Genomic DNA, 18,160 nt, shown 5'->3' on the forward strand with positions numbered 1-18,160 from the left:
TCCAAGCCCCATCCAGCCTGGCCTTGGACATTTCCAGGGATCCAGGGACAGCCACAGCTTCCACAGGGAAACCTCTGCCAGGGTGTCCCCACCCTCACAGGAAAAAATTTTTTCCCTAATATTCAATCTAAATCTCTCTTTCAATTTAAAGCCATTCCCCCTTGTCCTGTCACCCCCAGCCCTTGCAGCTGGGATTCTTCTTCCCACATTCCCCATGTCCAGAGCATGGGCAGCTGCTCCAGAGTTCATTATTTGTGGATGCTTTCATCAGAGGGAGTGGAGGATAAGGGTATTTGGAGGAGATGATTTATCTGATGTGGTTAGGCACATATTTTTGGTGAGCTGTGTTGTATATTTTGTGCAGCTGGCCCCAGGCATCACTTGGCTGAGGGTTAGGTTATGGTTTCATAGCCTGTGCAGAAAATATTTCTGACTTTCTACAGCTCCAGTAATTTCATCTGTAAGTTTTTGGTCTCTTGAAATCTGAGGTGGAGCAGAGAGCCCTGGAATGATCCTTGGTCAGGGTGAGCAGCAGCACAAAACAGGCTCAGAAGGGAAGAGCAGTGACCTTTCCAAACAAGGGGAGCCAGGAGGGAGCTGTCACGTGGAGACACTCAGCTGTCTGAGGAGAAGTGGGAATCCACAGCACAAAAGCTGATTTGAAGCAGCATTTTGTTCCAAAGAGCTTTGTTCTCTGTGTGTGTGCCAGCTGCCTTTTCTGTGTGCTCCATGGCAACACCTGGCAGGTGTCACTTGGGGTGACACTGTCACCTGCATGGGGAGATGAGTAATGGAGCACGAGTGTCATAACTATTGCTATGCCAACAGCCCCTGCTCCCTTTTCCTTGGAGACCTGTGCTCAGTGACAGGTGGATAAGGTGGGTTTAGATGGCATCTCAATCCTAAAACCATTCTCTCAACTTCTTGTTAAAAAATGCAGAGCTGCTGTCAGCAGGTTTGTGTCCAGACCCCTGTTACATCCAGATAACTAAACTCACCATCATCACCCTATTTTGAGTAGACCCACAATCACAATTTGTGGGTTTTGTCCCCCCACCCTTATTTTAATCCTTAGCTATTCCAGCCATTCTATTTAAAACAGACTTTTAAACACTTTTATAGCAACTGCAATTTTATTGCAATTTTAATAACAAACTGGCAGTCTTCACTACTTGAAGGTGAAAAGCCCATTTGAGTGGTTTTCACTCAGGCTCCAGAGAGCTTTAGCTGCACAAAAAGGTTGAGAAAAATAGAAGAACCTGACTTTGGTTCTCAGAATTACTTTTTTGTCTCCTGTAAGTTTCATTTCAACATTCAGCAGTTGTGAGGTTGAGTTTGGGTGTGGCTAAATGGGCAGGGAGAGGTTAAGAAGGAAAAAAAAAATTAACATGAGGGTGGAATCAGCTGGGTCTGTAAAAGGGGGAGGGAGAGAATGAAGCAAGGATGAAAAACAGAACATCTTTTTTGAAGTACAATGTCTTCAAGTCAGCTGAGAATTCAATTGCTGGTCCTGTCCTTCAGCTTCTGGGAAGAGATTACTAGGGAAGGCTAGAAGGAACTCACGGTAGTTCACCTTGTCTTCATCACAGGAACAGTAGTCAATCAGCTGTGGGGACAAAAAACAGGAATCACCATCAAGAGTTGGAAAAAGCTGCAAAATGGGGGTTGTTTTTAGGGGAAAGTGCCCAGAGTTCTCCTTGTGTGACAGAGATGTTATTCCCCCACGTGGATTTCCCCATCCTGGTAGTCCTGAATCCCAGGTAAACTTGGAATCACAGAACAATTAAGGGTTGAAAAGACCTACAAGTCCAACCATTTAAGGATTGAACTAAATGATCTAAAAGTTGAACTTGATGATCTGAAGGTTCAAGTCCAACCTTGAATGCCTATAGATGACACTAATTATGCAATGAGAAGAGTTTGAGTTTAATCCTGATTTCCTTCTGGGCCTCACTAGAGTGGCAACAGAGCCACAAAAATAGAAAGCATGGCCACAGACTGAGATGGGCCACAGAAAATCTTGCAGAAATCCCTGCCAAAAGTGGGGTGGGGGCAGTGAATGTGAGCAGTCACTGTTCCCTGGTGTCACTTTGGTGTGTGCACATGCCATAAAGGGGAGACACAGATAATTGAGCTTGGTGACAGCCCCACTAATGAGCCAGTTCTGGTGTCCGTGCCTGACCCTGCATTGTGTTACAGAGCCACAGCCTTTGTGTGCTTCAGGGGAAGAAAGAAGGCTTTTGTTTCTTTAATTGCATAACTGATCTCCTTCTGACACCCAGAGAGATGGACAAGGTCTAATATCACAATTCCTTGAAAGGATTCTTCTTCCCCTTGTCTCCTGGAGACACATTCTCTGTCTGGAGTTTGCTTCTGTGACTGACAGCTGTGCTCCTCTCCAGGCAGTGAACTCCCTGCCATATGGTTAATTTATAGCCCTGCCATGCTTCCCAGGGCTCTGGGAACACTGGGATTAAGATTTCAGGAGAAGAGATGGATGAGATGGATGTTTTTAGTGCACAGGTCCTAGACTGGAGCTCACATATTGGAGTTTAGCTTCAATTGTCATAGGTTCTCCATATAATTTTAGGAGTGTCACTTCTCTGCCACTCTCAGAGTGGAGCAGGATTGTCACCACTGTAAATTCCTTGGGGCACAGTGAGCACTGATGAAATTTGGTACAGCAAAGCCCTGGGTGCTTGTCAGGGCCTTTATTCATCCCACATTCAGAGGCACAAATCCCCTGCCCATGCACCTTGCTGACCATGGCTGTGATGCTCACAGTTGCCTGCTTTAGAAAAGTTTTTATTCTAGAGGAGGAAATAACTCCCTCTGGTTTCTGGATTTCTCTAAACTCTGAGTCCCCCTTTATTGGCCACTAATCTACTGCCTATCACATGATGCTGAGGAAACATCCCTTCCAGTTATATTCCTGAAAGGATCCTCCTCCATCCTCACTGCAGGAATTTTTCCTTCAGATTCCCTCACATGTTCTGCTCTGCAGACTGTGATCTACATGTGCTTTTTATTGCTCATGGTGTCCAACAAGTGTTAACCAGGGCATTATTATCCTTAAAAAAAAAAAAAAAAAAAAATTGAAAATACTTAGTTCTTAGACCTAAAGTTCAGTTGCTGTTAAATCCAGAATGTCTCTGAGCTTTCCTAAGCACATTCCTTGAACACCTCAGTGTCACCTCTACTCAATCCCAGCTGTGCTTAAACCATCACAGACACTCCAAGGAACCTGTGCCTGATCTCTGTCATGATTCCTGATCCCTATCACAACACAAACCCCTTCCACTCATCCAAGAACCAGCAGGAATTTTCACACATTACAATGTAGCCAAACATGGGGGGGCAACCTGGATAACATTTTTTTCCCTTTCCTAACAGGACAGCAATTATTATCTCCTCTAAGACACAGGCTCAGTCCAAGAGCTCAGAAGTTTTTCTAAACTGGGACTCTCTTGCCCTTTTCTTGCATTTGTTCCCCTTTGAAGGCTAGAGCAGCTGGTTAGAGTTGGTTTTTAGAAGAAAATCTTTTGGAAGAGCCTTAGGAAGGGAATTCCACACTCACAGCACCCCTTCCATCTGACCTTTTTAAGAAGAATGGTGCTGGTTGGCACGTGGAACCTGTCACAAATATTTAAAAAGCTTGTTTTATCCAGGAAGCCAGAGCCCTCCTGGTCAAAATGATGAAATGCCTCATGAAACTGCCTGGTGTTGAAGGGCTCTTGGAGCTTTAGTTCTTTCTGGACCTCCACAATTAAATCATCCAGGTCCTTCTTGGGAATGCCACTGCAGAAAAAAAGGAATAAGAGGATTTCATGTAAAAACTCATTTTGGCAGCCTTGCTGTGACACTTGAGTGAAAAAGGAGCATTTCCCTGTGTGCTCCACAGTGTCAGAAACTGGGGGAAACTTGACTTTCAACCAGAGCTATGACATAACTGGCTCCAAACCATGTTCTGAGATAACAGGGTTGTTAATGGGTTGCACAAACTGGGTCCAGACAGCAAAAAGGAGGATGTGGTCTAGGCTCTGATGGTAGCAAAGAGGGAACAAATGTCCTAAACAAGGGCAGCACCACCACCTGCTGAGCATGGAACCATCAAACAGCTCAAGCTGGCAGCATCTGTTACAGTGAACTGAGCCCTTTGGGAGAAGATGTGTCCCCATCCATGGCAGTGTTTAACATCAGGCTGGACAGGGCTAGGAGCAACCTGGGATAGTGGAAGATGTCCCTGCCCATGACAGGAGTTGGCCTGAGCTGATCTACAAGGTCCCTCTAATCCAAGCCATGATTCTGGCTGAAACAAAAACTTCTTGCACTGTGGCTTGGTGCTGTGACCACTTCTCTGTCTGTGCTGCTGAGCCAGAGATGTCCCAGGAGGTTTTGGGGCCAGCAGCAGCCACAAGATTTTACTGTACAGCTTCACACCCTCTGAAAGTGCCCAAACACAGACCCTTGGAGCTGAACCACCAGCAGAGCAGGAGGCTGGAGCCCAGGGAGGCTGCTGAAAATGCCCTTAGCTGTCAACTTTAGCCTTGTTTAGCCTCCCCACCCCATTCTGGGCAGCCTACCTGCTGGTAGTCTCCACCACCACCTTCCGTGGGAAGAAGTGATCCCTTATGGATTGCACTGTTGCTGCAGGGAAACTCTCTGCATTTCTCTCCAAATAATTAAGCACATATTCATCAGCATCAATGATAACAAACCTGTGGCCAAACACTGGGGAAGAAGAATTAAAGAATTAATGTTACCTGTGTTTTAGCATGTGTTAAAGTAATTTCTTCATCCAGGAGGGAGCAGGATTCCTCTCCTATGGCTGGGCTCAGCTTTGAGCCAGCTCTGCTACTTGTTTCATTTCTTGAAGTAAGAAAAATTTCACTGGTTGAAAGGTTCAAACAACAAAGTTGTGTCAATGTACACCAGCTGCTGATCTGGAAACTCAAATGTGACCAGACCAGAAGCAGCAGATCTTTCAAGTGAAGGAAGGGATATATATGCACTGCCCATGGAATAAACGAGTATTATAAATCCAGGCTGGATTTTACCTTCAATTGTAGAACCAATGGTGAAGTCAGAGGCCTCATAGTATATGGGATTCTCTGGAGTAGAGCCTGGCTTGGTAACTTTGGTCCTTTTTAAGTATTTGCCTCCAAGGATGCCAGAGTTTTTGATTGGGGGTTCATAGATGCTGATAGTGTCATCAGAGAGGAAATAAGAGAGGATGAAACGACGTTTTTTGTCCTCAGGCACTGGTGATTCCTAGAGCAAGGGTAGCAGGTTAGGAACAGAGCATTTGAACCAGCTTTTCCTTGCCTGGGGTCCTTAGGAGTACCTAGTAACACACTGAGAAGTGCCCAGAGGTTTTTTTATGGCTGACTAAACAAAGCACTTGATGTGCTGACATAGCATAACAAAGCACTAGACAGCACTTAGGATCTGAATTTCAAAGGTTACTTGCTTTACCCAAGCCACTGAAGCAGAATCTGGGCTGAAGTTACCAAGTATATTCAGTGTTTTCACAGCCTGAGTAATCCAAGAGAAAGGAATATCCTATATGGAATGATTCATCCCAGAGAGGCTGTAAAATTCAGATTTAAATTACATTTTTCATTATGCTGAGTGCCTGAGAGAGGCTGGTGCTGCTTCAACCCTTAGTCACAGGAAGTCACTCCCCTGACACACCACTGGTTTACTTGCTGAGTTTAAAGCTAAGTGGATCTTAACTCCTCAGCTGTGACCTTTAGGAAACTCCTGCACAATAGGGGAAAGAAACCAGCCCTTATCCACCCTGAGTGTTTGGAGAGGGCAGGCACAAGGCAGCACAGGAAATGCCATCACTGCTGCTGGATGTGCCAGGGGCTGCTTGCATAAACCAGCTGTAAAGCTGCCACAAAGTCCTGGGTGCTGCTGTGGGTGGAAAACACCATCCTCATGGATTTTCCAGCTTTACACTGGCACTTGGCTGCTCTGCTAGGACAGCTCCTTGCTGCCTGCTGCAGCCAGGACTAGGCTGGAGAAGGACAGGGGCTGGAGCCTGCAGCAGAGACATCCAGCTCTGGCTGCTGGCAGTGGTGGCAGGCAGGCAGAGGCACAGTGCCCAGTGCAGGCTGCTTCAGCCAGGGCCATCTGTCACAGAGCAGTGCCAGAGGGAGTTTTTCCATAAATGGCTGTGAGTTTGTAGCAGGTTTGGTTTGTACTTTCTGGCCTTTTTATTTTTTTTTCCTTCTAGTTTTGTGAGCTTCCAGTTGTCACAGCAAGCACACAGTAATCCCATTGCATCCCCCTTGGGATACTCATGTTGGCTCAGGGATCTCTCTTTTCCCAGTGGCACAAAGGAGAGTTTGCCAACAGCCTTGTCTGGGCAGGCTGCTCCTCCCTCCTCCTGGCACTATTCCACCAAGGAAAACACTCACCAGGGCCACCTGGTACCGCAGCACCTTGAGATTATTCTCCAGCATCTTAATGATATCTTTGCGTGGAGGCTTTGGAATCAGACTGAGGCAGTTCTGGAGAGAGTCTTCAGGGATGCCAAAACCATTGTAGGGAGGAATTACCTGCATCCAGAGGAGACAGCAACCATAAACAGCTGCCACTAAGAACAAGACAAAGTTTTCAAGGCTTAGCAAAGCCCATCAGATTTGGAAGGAAATATTCTGCCACCAGGTAGTGAGAGCTGTGACATCCTGCCTTAGAAATGGATGATACCAGCCTGGCCATGTGTTGCATTCAATGAAAATATAAGAGGATTAAGCAAATCTGAAATTCAGAAAGCCAGGTAATTTCTCTGAATTAAGAGTTTATGGCTATATTAAAGAACCATAGGATTGTTTGGTTTGAAAAGGACCTTAAAATCATCTAGTTCCAGCTAAATCTTCCTGTGCACAGGAACTCAGCCATCAAATGGTCACACTGGTAACCTAATCCCCATCATGCCTGTGGTCTAAGCCACAACTCCAAAACATTTCTAGGCTCAGTTTGGGAGGTAACAAGGGCTGTGACCATCCCCAGTAGGCAGTTTGGACTTGGCAACACTGTTTTGGAGAGTGAGGGAAAGTTCAGCAGTGTGAGTGCAGTCAGGCTTTCATTTTTATATTGATTATAACAATTCTTGCCTTGTCTTTTTCAAGTTATTTAATTTTTTCTTTAAGTTGAATTTGTTTTCTACTGGTTCTTACTAAGCTGAATCTTTACTATATGAGCTTATACCAACAACTTCCTTTCCTCCCTTCTTTAGAGAAATTGTTTGCAGTACCTGTGGAGTTTTTTCAGATGGTTTCTCATTTACATCCACTGGCTGGAAGTCTGTGATGCCATATTTTTCACGATAGTAGTCCTGGGTGAACTTGTCACAATCATAGATTAAGAAGGTGCGTCCAAGGAGGGTGACAGTTTTGCCAATACCAAAATCTTTGGGTGAGTACCACTCTTGTACCTCATGGTCAGTGATCTCCAGGACACAGCTTGGGAAGTTCTCTAAGGACAAGGCAGCAGAAGGAAAAATAAATTAATCAGGGAGATGTTAACATTTCCTACTGAAAAGGGATATAAAGGCAAAGTGTATAAATAACTACAGGGAGATGCTGGCATTGCTGTCCTGCCACTGTTCCCCAAAAGATAAAGAATTTAGTGACTATTTGAAGAACTTTTTTTTTTTTAACCATGAAAAATTGACACCTTAGCACAGAGGGATGTTCCAATCTTACTGTTCTTGTCCACAAAGATTTTGGGCAAGCGCTGGCGTCTCATCAGCACCGGGAACGGATCTCTCCCATCATTTCTCTTGTGGATTTCCCGAACCTCCACTGTGTCATCTGCCAAGAAGTAATGGATGATGCAGGGGTGGTGATCACCAAAGGCACAGTTGGTGTCATCCCATATGGCATAGAAGCGAAGCACCTGGAGTGGAGGGAAAAAAAAACCAGACAAACATGGATCAGAATCATCTCTTGGTGCTGCAGAAATCAAAACTCTTCACATTGAGATGCTTGAGAGTTCCCCAAGGTTCAGCTCCTGAAGAGGCAGGAGAGACACAGGGAGAATTTAGTCAGAGCAAGGGGCATTTGTGTGTGTCTGAAATTCTCTGCTCTGACACCTGGCATCAATATTTTGGGGGAGGAGAGGAGTGGATGCAGCAAGACCATTCCTAATAGAACTGCATATGGCTGCTAAATTCCAGAGGCAGGTGGCTTATCTCATCCAACAGAAAGCAAGAGATGGATGATATTGAGCACAGGCTCTGCAATCCAAAAAGGAGCTGTTTACAAGGCACAAAGCCCAGAAAAAAAAAAAATAAAAGGTTTTGTTTCTCACTAAAGCCAAGAAAGGAGCAAATCTGGACTCTGTTCAGCAGACTGAGACAATTTAGAATGAGTGAGGTTGCAGAAACTCACAAGACCTGGGTTCAAATAGCACATTTTCACTGAAATAATAAAATCTTTTAGGTTGCAAGATCATTGAGTCCAATCTCTGACTGACCCCCACCTTGTCACCCAGCCCAGAACTCTGAGTGCAGGTCATTCCTTGGACACCTCCAGGGATGGGGACTCCAAACCTCCCTGACAGCCTATTTCAATGTTTAATCACCCTTCCTGTGAAGAAATTCTTCCTAATTCAACCTAAACCTCCCCTTGCACAACTTGAGGCCATTTCCAGTCCTGTCTCTGCTTGCCTGGGAGAAGATACTAACCCCACCTGTCTGTCCCCCCTATCAGGGAGTTGTGCAGAGCCACAAGGTTCCCTCTGAGCCTCCTTTTCTCCAGGCTGAGCCCCTTTCCAGCTCCCTCAGCCTCTCCTGGTGCTCCATCCTCTTCCCTGGACATGCTCCAGACCCTCAATGTCTTTCCTAAAGTGAAGGGCCCAGACCAGGACACAGGACTGGAGGTACTCAGCAGTGTGATATGAGTAATTATACAATAATTTGGGTAATCCCCAGCTCTCTCACCTTTGTGTCATAGGTCAGAAACTGCCTGAAGGGGTCAGGACCTGCAGGCACGTTGTGTTTTTGCAGAGGTGTCCGACGCTGTTCTGTGTAAGGATCTGAAACCAACTCCTCTGGAGGGTTCACCTCAATTCCTTGGCTCTCCAGGAACACCTAGGAAGGTCATCTGAGGTGTTAGTGCTGCCAGGAGCTCTGAAGGTAAGAAGTGACTAGAGGTTACAGGTGTGCTGGGATGAGTGAGGTCAGAATTCTGCAAGTTAACTCCTCACAGAGAATTCTACAGCAACAGCAAAATGCAACAGATGACAAATATATTTGTTCAAGCTGCTTCTTATCTTTGCTTACCCTTTAATTAATCAGAGCAGTCCTGTCCTAAACATCTTAACTCAAATTTCACTTGAGCACACTTTTCCCTGGCCTAAGGGCTTTAAATGGAAGATAACTGTCAGTTGGTCTCTTTCAGTAAATGAAAAAGATGAAATTGCTGTATAAACACAGATGTAGTCAGCCTGAATTTGCAAGAACTTAGGGCTGTGTCAGACAGTTAGAAGAAGCCAGTGTTATCCACACTAGGCACATCAAGGCCCTACAGGCACAAGGATATGTGGCAGTGACAGCTTCATTCCATCTTTCAGGAGTACTTTTTCCACAGAAAGAGTGCAACTTGCTTGTTTATAAAGGGACTTTTTTGCTTACCTTGGACCATGAACAAAATCCAGGGTGTTACTCATGGACTTGCATCAGTCACCCAAAACAACCTCTGAAATTAAGGGACTTGTTCCCTTTTTGGCTTTGGGAAGTGGTCCATGAAAACATGCAGCCCAGGAAGCACCTATGCAAACATCTCCCACAGGAATATGAGATCCCCCTGGAGACTCACAAGGCAGGTTCACACTTTCAGACTCACTATTTTCTGGTCTGGAAAATGTCAGTAAATGATAAATACACTATTGGCCTTGAGATGTAGAGCCATGTAGCTCATTCCATGTTCTCCATCAATATTAACATGAGGACCAGCTCTTTATTTGATGTGGACTGACTTGAGCAGTCACCCAGTTGCAGCAGAGCTGCTCCCACAGCCACATTTATCCCAATATATTATACATGCTTGGGAACATTCCTGGGCACTGAGGCCAACTGACAAGGAAGATCCTGGACCTAAACTCTCCCAGCCTCCAGGACAGTGTGACTGCATGTAACTCACCTATTGGGAATGATTCCTGCAGCAGTCTAACTCCTGGCTTGGAAGAGCAGTAGCTGACCAGGGCTGAGATATTACTGGGAACAATCTAGCAGGATACCAGCATACTGGCAATTCTTATTTCTTGTTCCTGGATTGTTATTATCTCATTTACTGGCACAGAAATAGCCAGAAATAGAAAATAAGGCAATGAGTAAGCTTTCTTATAAAGGTCAATTCGTACCATGATTCTCAACCCATAGATCATGGCTTGGCTGTAGATGTGTGCAGAGTTACTGCTTGTATTCCCTTCCCCTGCTCCTAACAGAGAAATATTATATCAGAAAGAGTCAGGATCACTAATTTCCCTCTCAATTATGCAAAATGTTTAATCTGGACTCCAAGCAGCTAAACTGCCCAGATGTGAACTCAGAACTTGTATTGTAAAGAGAAGACCTAAGGACAAAAGATGGACTCCCAGCAGTCCTGGGGCAAGAATACTGAGCAGTTAACTCAACCTCAAGCACGTCACACCCTGAACTCCCCGTCGGCTTGCAAAAAGAAATCTACACAAAAAGCAAAACGAAAGATTGCTAGACCCAGATCAGAAAAAATCCACAGCTGCAACCTGCTGGCCTCTAAGGCTGCCAGAGCTGCTGCCAGGAGCCCACCTTGGTGAAGCAGTCGCAGTTGACCAGGCGGTAGGTGCGGCCGTAGATGGGGAGGTCGATGCCCAGGTTCAGGTCCCTCCAGTGATAACAATCCCCGCGCTCGTTCTTGGGCACACGGTGCCGTTTCACCAGCTTGCCTTGCAGCAGACCCGAGTTCTTCACCTTGGGCTCGATGATGCACATGCTGTCATCCTCCAGGTAATAGTACAGACCCACCTGGCGGATCCGGTAACGCTCCTCCGCAGAGGAAGCAACTTCCTCCATGAAATAGGCATCGAACTTCAACACCTGCCCCAGGGACAGCAGGGCAAAGGGACAGAGAAACAAACACTTGGAACAATGGGATTAGTCTAGCGAGGTGAATAATTGAGTTGTAATTTGCTTTGGTGGTGTAAAATTACTGGATTAGGTTCTAAAAATCTTCAAGGGCAGCTGTGGCTTAATTTGTGAGTGACAGCAGAGGCATCAGGAGGGTTTTTATCAATAGGTGCCTTTTGCAAATTTGGTGTGCCTGAGACAAGTGTAAAAATACAGCCTTTTCCCTACTTTTTGATCACCTGCTGTTTCACCTACTGCCAGGTGCTTGGCTGCTGACAATGACACACATGGCTTTTCATTTACAGGGAAGTTATCCACAGATTTTAGTAAACAGTTCAACCACATCTGAGGATTTTAAAATCTGAAAGGGGTCATCATTTTAAGGCCAGGCTGGAGGGGCTCTGAGCAACCTGGTCTAGTGGAAGGTGTCCCTACCCATGGTAAAGATGCTGGAACAAGATGATATTTAAGGTCCCTTTCCATGATCTGAAGTCCCATCTATTCAGCACTGACAGCAAAAACTGATTTGTGCTGGGGAAACAAAAAAATTAATCAGCCAGTCCCTCTGCTTGGCAGAAGTAGGAGGAATATTCCCTCCAAGATTACTCAGTGCCCCTAAGAAAATGCAGGTGGTCAATCAGGCCTTGCATACCCAGCCTAGATCAGCCCAGAGGCCTGGATAATTAAGAGAGGATACAGCCAGCAAGTTCCTATCAGTCAGCAAAGTGCCCCACAAGGGACTGTGACATCCCCAGCAGCACTGGGGCCCCTGCTGCTCCTGTGGCTTGAAGGAGGGGGCATAGAAGGATCTGACAGATTGAACAGCAACATCTACATTACTCTGAAGGAACAGCCTCAGCAATGAACAGAGCTCATCTGTTCCCCAGCCTGTCACAGGCAGGCTGAGGGCTGGCTGCAGGCTGCTCTGGCAGGGCTGGCAGCGTGTGGAGCCTGCACGTGCTGAGCTCCAGAGCCCTGCAGCTCCCACTGCTCCAGCTGCTCCTTCCACAGCTGCCAGCTGCAGCTTGGGCCATTGGCACACTGAAAACCAAGTGTCAGCTCAGGGCTGCTCTGAGCAGACACAGAGCCACCACCCAGTCTGATAGGATCACCAGGAACATGGGAAGCACTAATGGAGCAGTTCAGATTGTGACATGCAGTGGTGACCAATGCAAACATGAACAGAGAGACCACAGTCAAACAGACTGACTTTTCCAGTTAAAGCTCAATTACAACCTCAATATAGTTTTGGAAACACAAAACCCCAGGCTGTGGTTTACAGAGCAATGCTTATAAACTGGAGCTAATCAAACCTCTTTTCCAACATCTGCTGGAAATGCTGGAGTGTAACTTGCAGGGAATGTCTTACACCCTTTACATATTCTAATCCTCCTCCTGAGCAAAGAAAGCCTCTTTCAGCCTGGGATTCAGCTGTCTCTGACTAAGGGCTCTGGCATCTGAAAACTGCTGCATGCAGTCCCGTGAACCCTGGAGCTGACTGTTTATGTCTCCGAATTTGGCCAGTGATATTCCTGGGATCAGCTTCTTTTTACCTTTTTGTCATAAGTCACAAATGCTGGAGTGAAGGGGGAAGGTGCAGGTCTCTTGCCTTGCCCATAGGTCAGTGTGGCTCCCTTGGTACATAAATCATCCAATTCATCTTGAGAGAGCTGATTTGCAAAGAGTGCTTCCCCACCAATCCCCTCTCTTGGCAGCCGGGAAAAGGCATATCCATTTTTGAAGTCCAGTGTCTGGGACCGATGAAAAGATGTTTTCTGTTGGAAGGAAACCCAGCTATCAAAATACTGCATGAATTTAGCAGATACAGCTACTGGAAACACAAAAAAAACCCTCAGTAAGTGAGTGCAATATCAAGAATGTCTCCTCCCACACACATCCCCAACATTTTATTATAAACTGCTGCAGCAGTTATTTAAAATCAGATTTTGTATTTAGAAAAAAACAGTGAGTGGTGGGTGTACAAAGCACGAGAGTGAATTCAGATCCTTGCACTGCCACAGACTCTGGAAGAACTTAAATCACTGGATTTCCTGACTGACACCATATTCAGTGCCTAGAACAGTGTGTCAGCACTTTATCTGCCCTGGTATTTATCTCACCAGCTCTTTGTTCCATAGCCTATTTGTCAGCAGTTCAGAGCACCATGGGACTTCAGTTACTGCCTTATGGTGCTCCCTTCACTGTTTGCACCCTTTGTGTATTCCATTGTTATTGATTTTCTTAACCCTCTCCCAGGCATGATACAGGATTTTCTTTGCTGGGTTAAATCAAGGCATGTCATGCTCACAGAACTGCAATTATGCAATGTACAAAAGCACATTAGTTGTTTTATCACCTCTCTGCAGAGTCATAGACTCATAGAATGACTTGAGTTAGAAGGGACATTAAAGGTTACCCAGTTCCATTCCCTGCCATGGGCAGGGACACCTTCCATTACCCCAGGTTACTCCAAGCCCTGTCCAACCTGGCCTTGGACACTTGCAGGGATGAAGCAGCCATGGCTTGTCTGGGCAACCTGTGCCACCTTCTTTGTAAAAAACTTCTTCCTTGTATGTAATCTCAACTAAGCCTCTTTGAGTTTAAAACCATCATTCCTTATCCTACTGCTACAAGCCCTCCTGAAAAGTTTGTTCCATCTTTCATGAAGCCACTTTAAGCATTGGAAAGGGGCTCTGAGCTCTCCCTGGATCCTTCTTTTCTCCAGGTGAGCATCCCCAGCTCTCCCAGACTGGCTCCAGAGCAGAAGGGCTCCAACCCTTGGAGCATCTCCGTGGTTTCCTCTGGATTTACTCCAGGAGCTCCATGTCCTATTTATGATCTGGAGGCAGCTCTGCAGGTGGGGTCTCACCTGAGCAGGGCAGAGGGGCAGAATCCCCCCTCCCCTGCTGCCCACATGGGGGAATCAGCCCAGCACATGGTGGGGGTTTCTGTGTCCCAGCCTCTCACCCATCAGCAGCCCCAAATCCTTCTCCAAGGGCTGCATCCAACCAGAGCTGTGCACAGGACCTCATCTCTGCCAGCCAGTCTTGTTCTTCACCACTGAAGAGCAGGGTCACACTGGAGGGACATCAAACCACTTGGTGCACACTCCACCACACGTGGCACCTCACCTGCACCCCCAGAGCCTTCAACACCTAAAGCTCCAGAGAAAGCAGGGGAAATTATGAGTCCCTGATAATAAAATCTCTTGACTTCTGCCAAGTAAAGCAGAGTTGTGAGCATTTCTAGTGCTGAGAGAACAAGCTCCAGCTCCTTTTTCCAGCCCCAGGCTTGCACTCAGTCCAACCTTAGGCATGCAAACTTCTTCTTCTCCACTCCCTCCCTTGCCCCTCATGGTTAAGCCTCTAATCTTATTTATACCTTCAAGGCCCCACTTGAATTCCACACAATTCCCTGTTTTCTCTTTAAACTGCTACTATAGATCTTGCAATGGAGAGAGCAGTGAGGAAAACAAGTAAAAAGATTTGTGTGAAGATATTTTTGCAGAACTTATAAAGTGCCACAGAACTGCCACTTCCTTTAGTTAAATAAATGCCAAGGGAAAGCTGTGGGGAAAATATTCAAGGAAAAGCAGGAAGTTTGTCTTTAATTTGAGCAATATCAATATTTGTCAGAAGTGTACAGGCTCTCAAGAGCCCACATTTGGCTAAAGAAAGCACCTCCTTGTTCATAAGGCTCCTGAGTGGATAAGCTCTCCCAAAGTGAGCCTGGATGCCAGATAACATCACCCAGGATCAGGTGACTAATACAAATTTAAAAGGGAAAGCCCAGAATGTAAACTCCTAATCTCAGTTGCTGCCAGTGTTTATCTGAAGAAATTCCAGTGAATTAAGTCCTTCTTTTTGCCAAGTCTGTAACACTTCACACAAACACCATTCCCAGTGTCTGTTTCCCTGTTCTGTGAGCACTAAGTAGTAACAAGACTTTACTTCAACACAGTTTTCCTTCAGAACTTTGCAGCATTCACTTGGAAACCAAATATTGTGATGCCAGTTTTATGGACTGGAAAATAGCAGATTTTCAAGATGTTATAAATTATTTCCAGGAAATACTATAATCTGATAATAATAATTCTGAGATAACCTTCATTATTGAATGATTATTTGTTATGAGCAATTTACTCTATTTACTATTGGAGAACTCAGTTCTCACTGATTTCAGGACAGGTTTGAAGGGCTTGGAGCAATCTGGTGTGTGGAATGTGTCCCTGCCAATGGCAGAGGGTTGGAACAAGATGATGTTTAAAGTCCCTTCCAACCCAATAATTTCATAATTCTGTGATGATTAATTTTCATATACAAAGGTGAATGCAGCCATGCATGTTTTCTGCTAAAAATGCTCTCCAGGGAGGCTGTAAATCCCTTGTGTGCCCAAACCAGGCATGAAACAACCCTTTTTGGGGGGGATTTTTTTAGTATATTAGAGAAATAAATGGAAGCATCAGTTCTCTGTGGCATCACTTCCTCAAGAGGACATTGGGAGGATTTGGGGTTATCAGGTTCCAGACCTGGATTATCAAGGATTCAGTTCTCCAGGCAACATCAGGAGAGCAGTTCTGGAAGTATCAGAGCTTTGGAGAAAGGGATATCAGGAAGGTGTTGATTGCCAATGAGACTCGTGACTTCAAGGTGTATCTATGCAACAGATAAATTATGCTCAGGAAATAATTACATTAGGATGATTTGGGGGATTAATTCCTAGTGGAGGAATGCTCAAGGTTTGACCAATATTGGTTCTCCTGGGTATATCCAGTTGAGGAGATATCAGGTGAATTGAAGGAACTTGGCTCAGGACAGTATCAATATCAGTTCACAAGACTTTGCTTTGGGAAAATTCAGATGGTTCAGAGAAACAGCAGTTTTCCTGAGGGAATCAGGTTTCAGGACTGTAAAGTGAGTTTGGGGATTTCCCTTGGGGTGTCTCATGAACTGGGGGGGAACTATTGGATGGATTCAGGGGAACTGAATATCCAAAGGGCTGAGTTTGCAGACAGTAGTTCTGCAGTTATGGAAAAAGCTTCTGGAATTTCAAATGAGGCTCACAAATGAGGGGGAGAGGGGTGTGTGTGTCTCTCTCCAAAGCTATCAGGACAAATTCAGGGTTATAAGATGGGTACATGATGCAATGGATTCCTTGGGGAGAAGATTAAAAGTACCAAGTCTCCTTGAAGGCTAATTCAGGGACACTTGGTCCCTTGGGAACAGATTGCATTGTTCAATAATGTTGGAAGAATTATGGGAGTAGCAGGTCAGCTGTGGGTGGGATAAGGAGATTCCAGGTGGGTACAGAGCATTCAGATCCCCCAGGAGTGAGTGCAGCAGGTATTTGGTGGCTTTGGGAAACACCAAGTCCCTGGGGGTGACTGAAGTGGATATTAAATCTGCTGAGGAGCATCAGATGAGTTTACAGAGCACCAGTTTTGGGGGTCATGTCCAGGGTCTGGTGAGTTTGAGGTTCCCAGGACATCAAGTTGTCTCAGGGTATTTGGTGAAAGCAGGAGGTACCAGACCTCTTGGGGGAATTACAGAGGGAATCTGAGGGAGCAGCAGTTTCCCCTGATGTGGGTTCAGAGGGTAACATGTTCCCTGAAGAAACTGGCTCCTGCTCTACTCTGCTCTTGTGAAACCCCACCTGCAGTGCTGCATCCAGATTGGGAGCTCAAAGCACAAGAAATGCAGGGACCTGTTGGAGCAAGTCCAGAGGAAACCATGGAGATGCTCTGGGGGCTGGAACCTTCTGCTCTGAGCCAGGCTGGGAGAGCTGGGGGTGCTCACCTGGAGAAGAGAAGGATCCAGGGAGAGCTCAGAGCCCCTTGCAGAGCCTAAAGGGGCTCCAGGAGAGCTGGAGAGGGACTGGGGACAAGGGATGGAGGGACAGGACACAGGGAATGGCTCCCACTATCAGAGGATGGGATATTGGAAGGAATTGTTCCCTGTGAGGGTGGGCAGGCCCTGGCACAGGGTTTCCAGAGAAGCTGTGGCTGTCCCTGGATCCCTGGCAGTGTCCAAGGCCAGGCTGGATGGGTTTGGATCAAGCTGGGATAGTGGAAGGTGTCCCTGCCCATGGCAGGGCTTGGAATAGAATGGTCTTTAAGGTCTTCTTACCAAAACCATTGAAGGTCTTCTAACCCAAATTACTCCACGACTCTATGAACATTGTCAAGTTTGGGGACTCCAGGTCTCCCGTGGATTTAGAGGAAGGTCTGAGGGAGTACCAGATTCCCAGAGTGTCTCCAGGAGATACCAGGTACCACCTGAAGGTGCTGCGGGGAGGTGCAGAGGCCCGTTCTGAGGCCTCTCCGGGGGCACCCGCCAGGCCAGCCCACTTGGATGCGGGGAGCCTCCCGTGGGAAGGGAGCACAGCGAGGGTACAGTGGGCGGGCGCGCTCACCGTGGGGTCCTTGATGGCGCAGCCGGGGAGGAAGGGTAGCCCCTGACCGGGCCCGATCGGGGGCCCCGTCCCTGTCTCTGTCCCTGTCCCCGGCCGTGTCCCCGGCCCCGGCTCCGGCCCCGAGCTCATGGCGGCGGCGGCGGCGCTCCGGGCCCGGCCCGACAGACGCGTCTCCACGGCAACCACCCGCGCGCTCAGTGCGCATGCGCAGCGCCCTTCGCGCCTCTCTCCCCGCGCCTGCGCACTGAGCGCCGCGGGGCGCGCGGTCACCGTGACAACCGGGAGGGCTCTGAGGGGCCGAGCCGCCCCTCCCAGCGCTGTGAGGGGAGTCCGGCCCCGCAGCGTGGAAACAAACACGTGGGAAGCGTTAGTCCTGTTTTATTAGGGATTTCCCCATCACAGCCCTTCACTGTCCGCTCGGATCTGTGATAATTGATAAAAGATTCGTGTAGATCATAAAAGTATTGGGGTTTGTATAAACCAGAATACTTAGGTCTGAAATTAAGCTGGACACTAAGGAAAGGGAAATATATGATTAAATAATTTTGTTTTAAATCCTCCTGTTATGAATATTATGTTTCTAATTAAATTGTATCTACGGACAGCTTGCAAAACAAGGCTTTCACACAG

General features: G+C 46.7%; 1 protein-coding gene across 1 annotated transcript; it reads right to left on the reverse strand.

The window, feature by feature from the left end:
• Positions 1–1,114: 1,114 nt before the first annotated feature.
• EFHC1 (EF-hand domain containing 1) lies at positions 1,115–17,699 on the reverse strand. The gene is made up of 11 exons (XM_079298196.1): positions 17,531–17,699; positions 12,673–12,894; positions 10,802–11,089; positions 8,954–9,103; positions 7,716–7,908; positions 7,265–7,485; positions 6,426–6,566; positions 5,058–5,271; positions 4,584–4,731; positions 3,597–3,798; positions 1,115–1,606 (listed from the first exon to the last, which is right to left on the reverse strand). Exons 1-11 carry the CDS (start codon positions 17,657–17,659, stop codon positions 1,481–1,483), a joined length of 2,034 nt encoding a protein of 677 aa, XP_079154322.1. The 5' UTR covers positions 17,660–17,699; the 3' UTR covers positions 1,115–1,480.
• Between the last annotated feature and the right edge of the window lie 461 nt (positions 17,700–18,160).

Source organism: Erithacus rubecula, assembly GCF_903797595.1.
Source record: "Erithacus rubecula genome assembly, chromosome: 2".
NCBI lineage: Eukaryota > Metazoa > Chordata > Aves > Passeriformes > Muscicapidae > Erithacus > Erithacus rubecula.

What these genes read in the sequence shown, in the direction of transcription:
- EFHC1 (XM_079298196.1), bottom strand. Translation starts at nt 17,659, where the DNA reads ATGAGCTCGGGGCCGGAGCCGGGGCCGGGGACACGGCCGGGGACAGGG. An exon ending in TGCGGTACCAGGTGGCCCTG is followed by an intron (nt 5,272 to 6,425) that starts GTGAGTGTTTTC and finishes CCCTTGCTCTAG; the next exon opens with GAATCACCAGTGCCTGAGGA. An exon ending in CATTGGTTCTACAATTGAAG is followed by an intron (nt 4,732 to 5,057) that starts GTAAAATCCAGC and finishes CTTCTTCCCCAG; the next exon opens with TGTTTGGCCACAGGTTTGTT.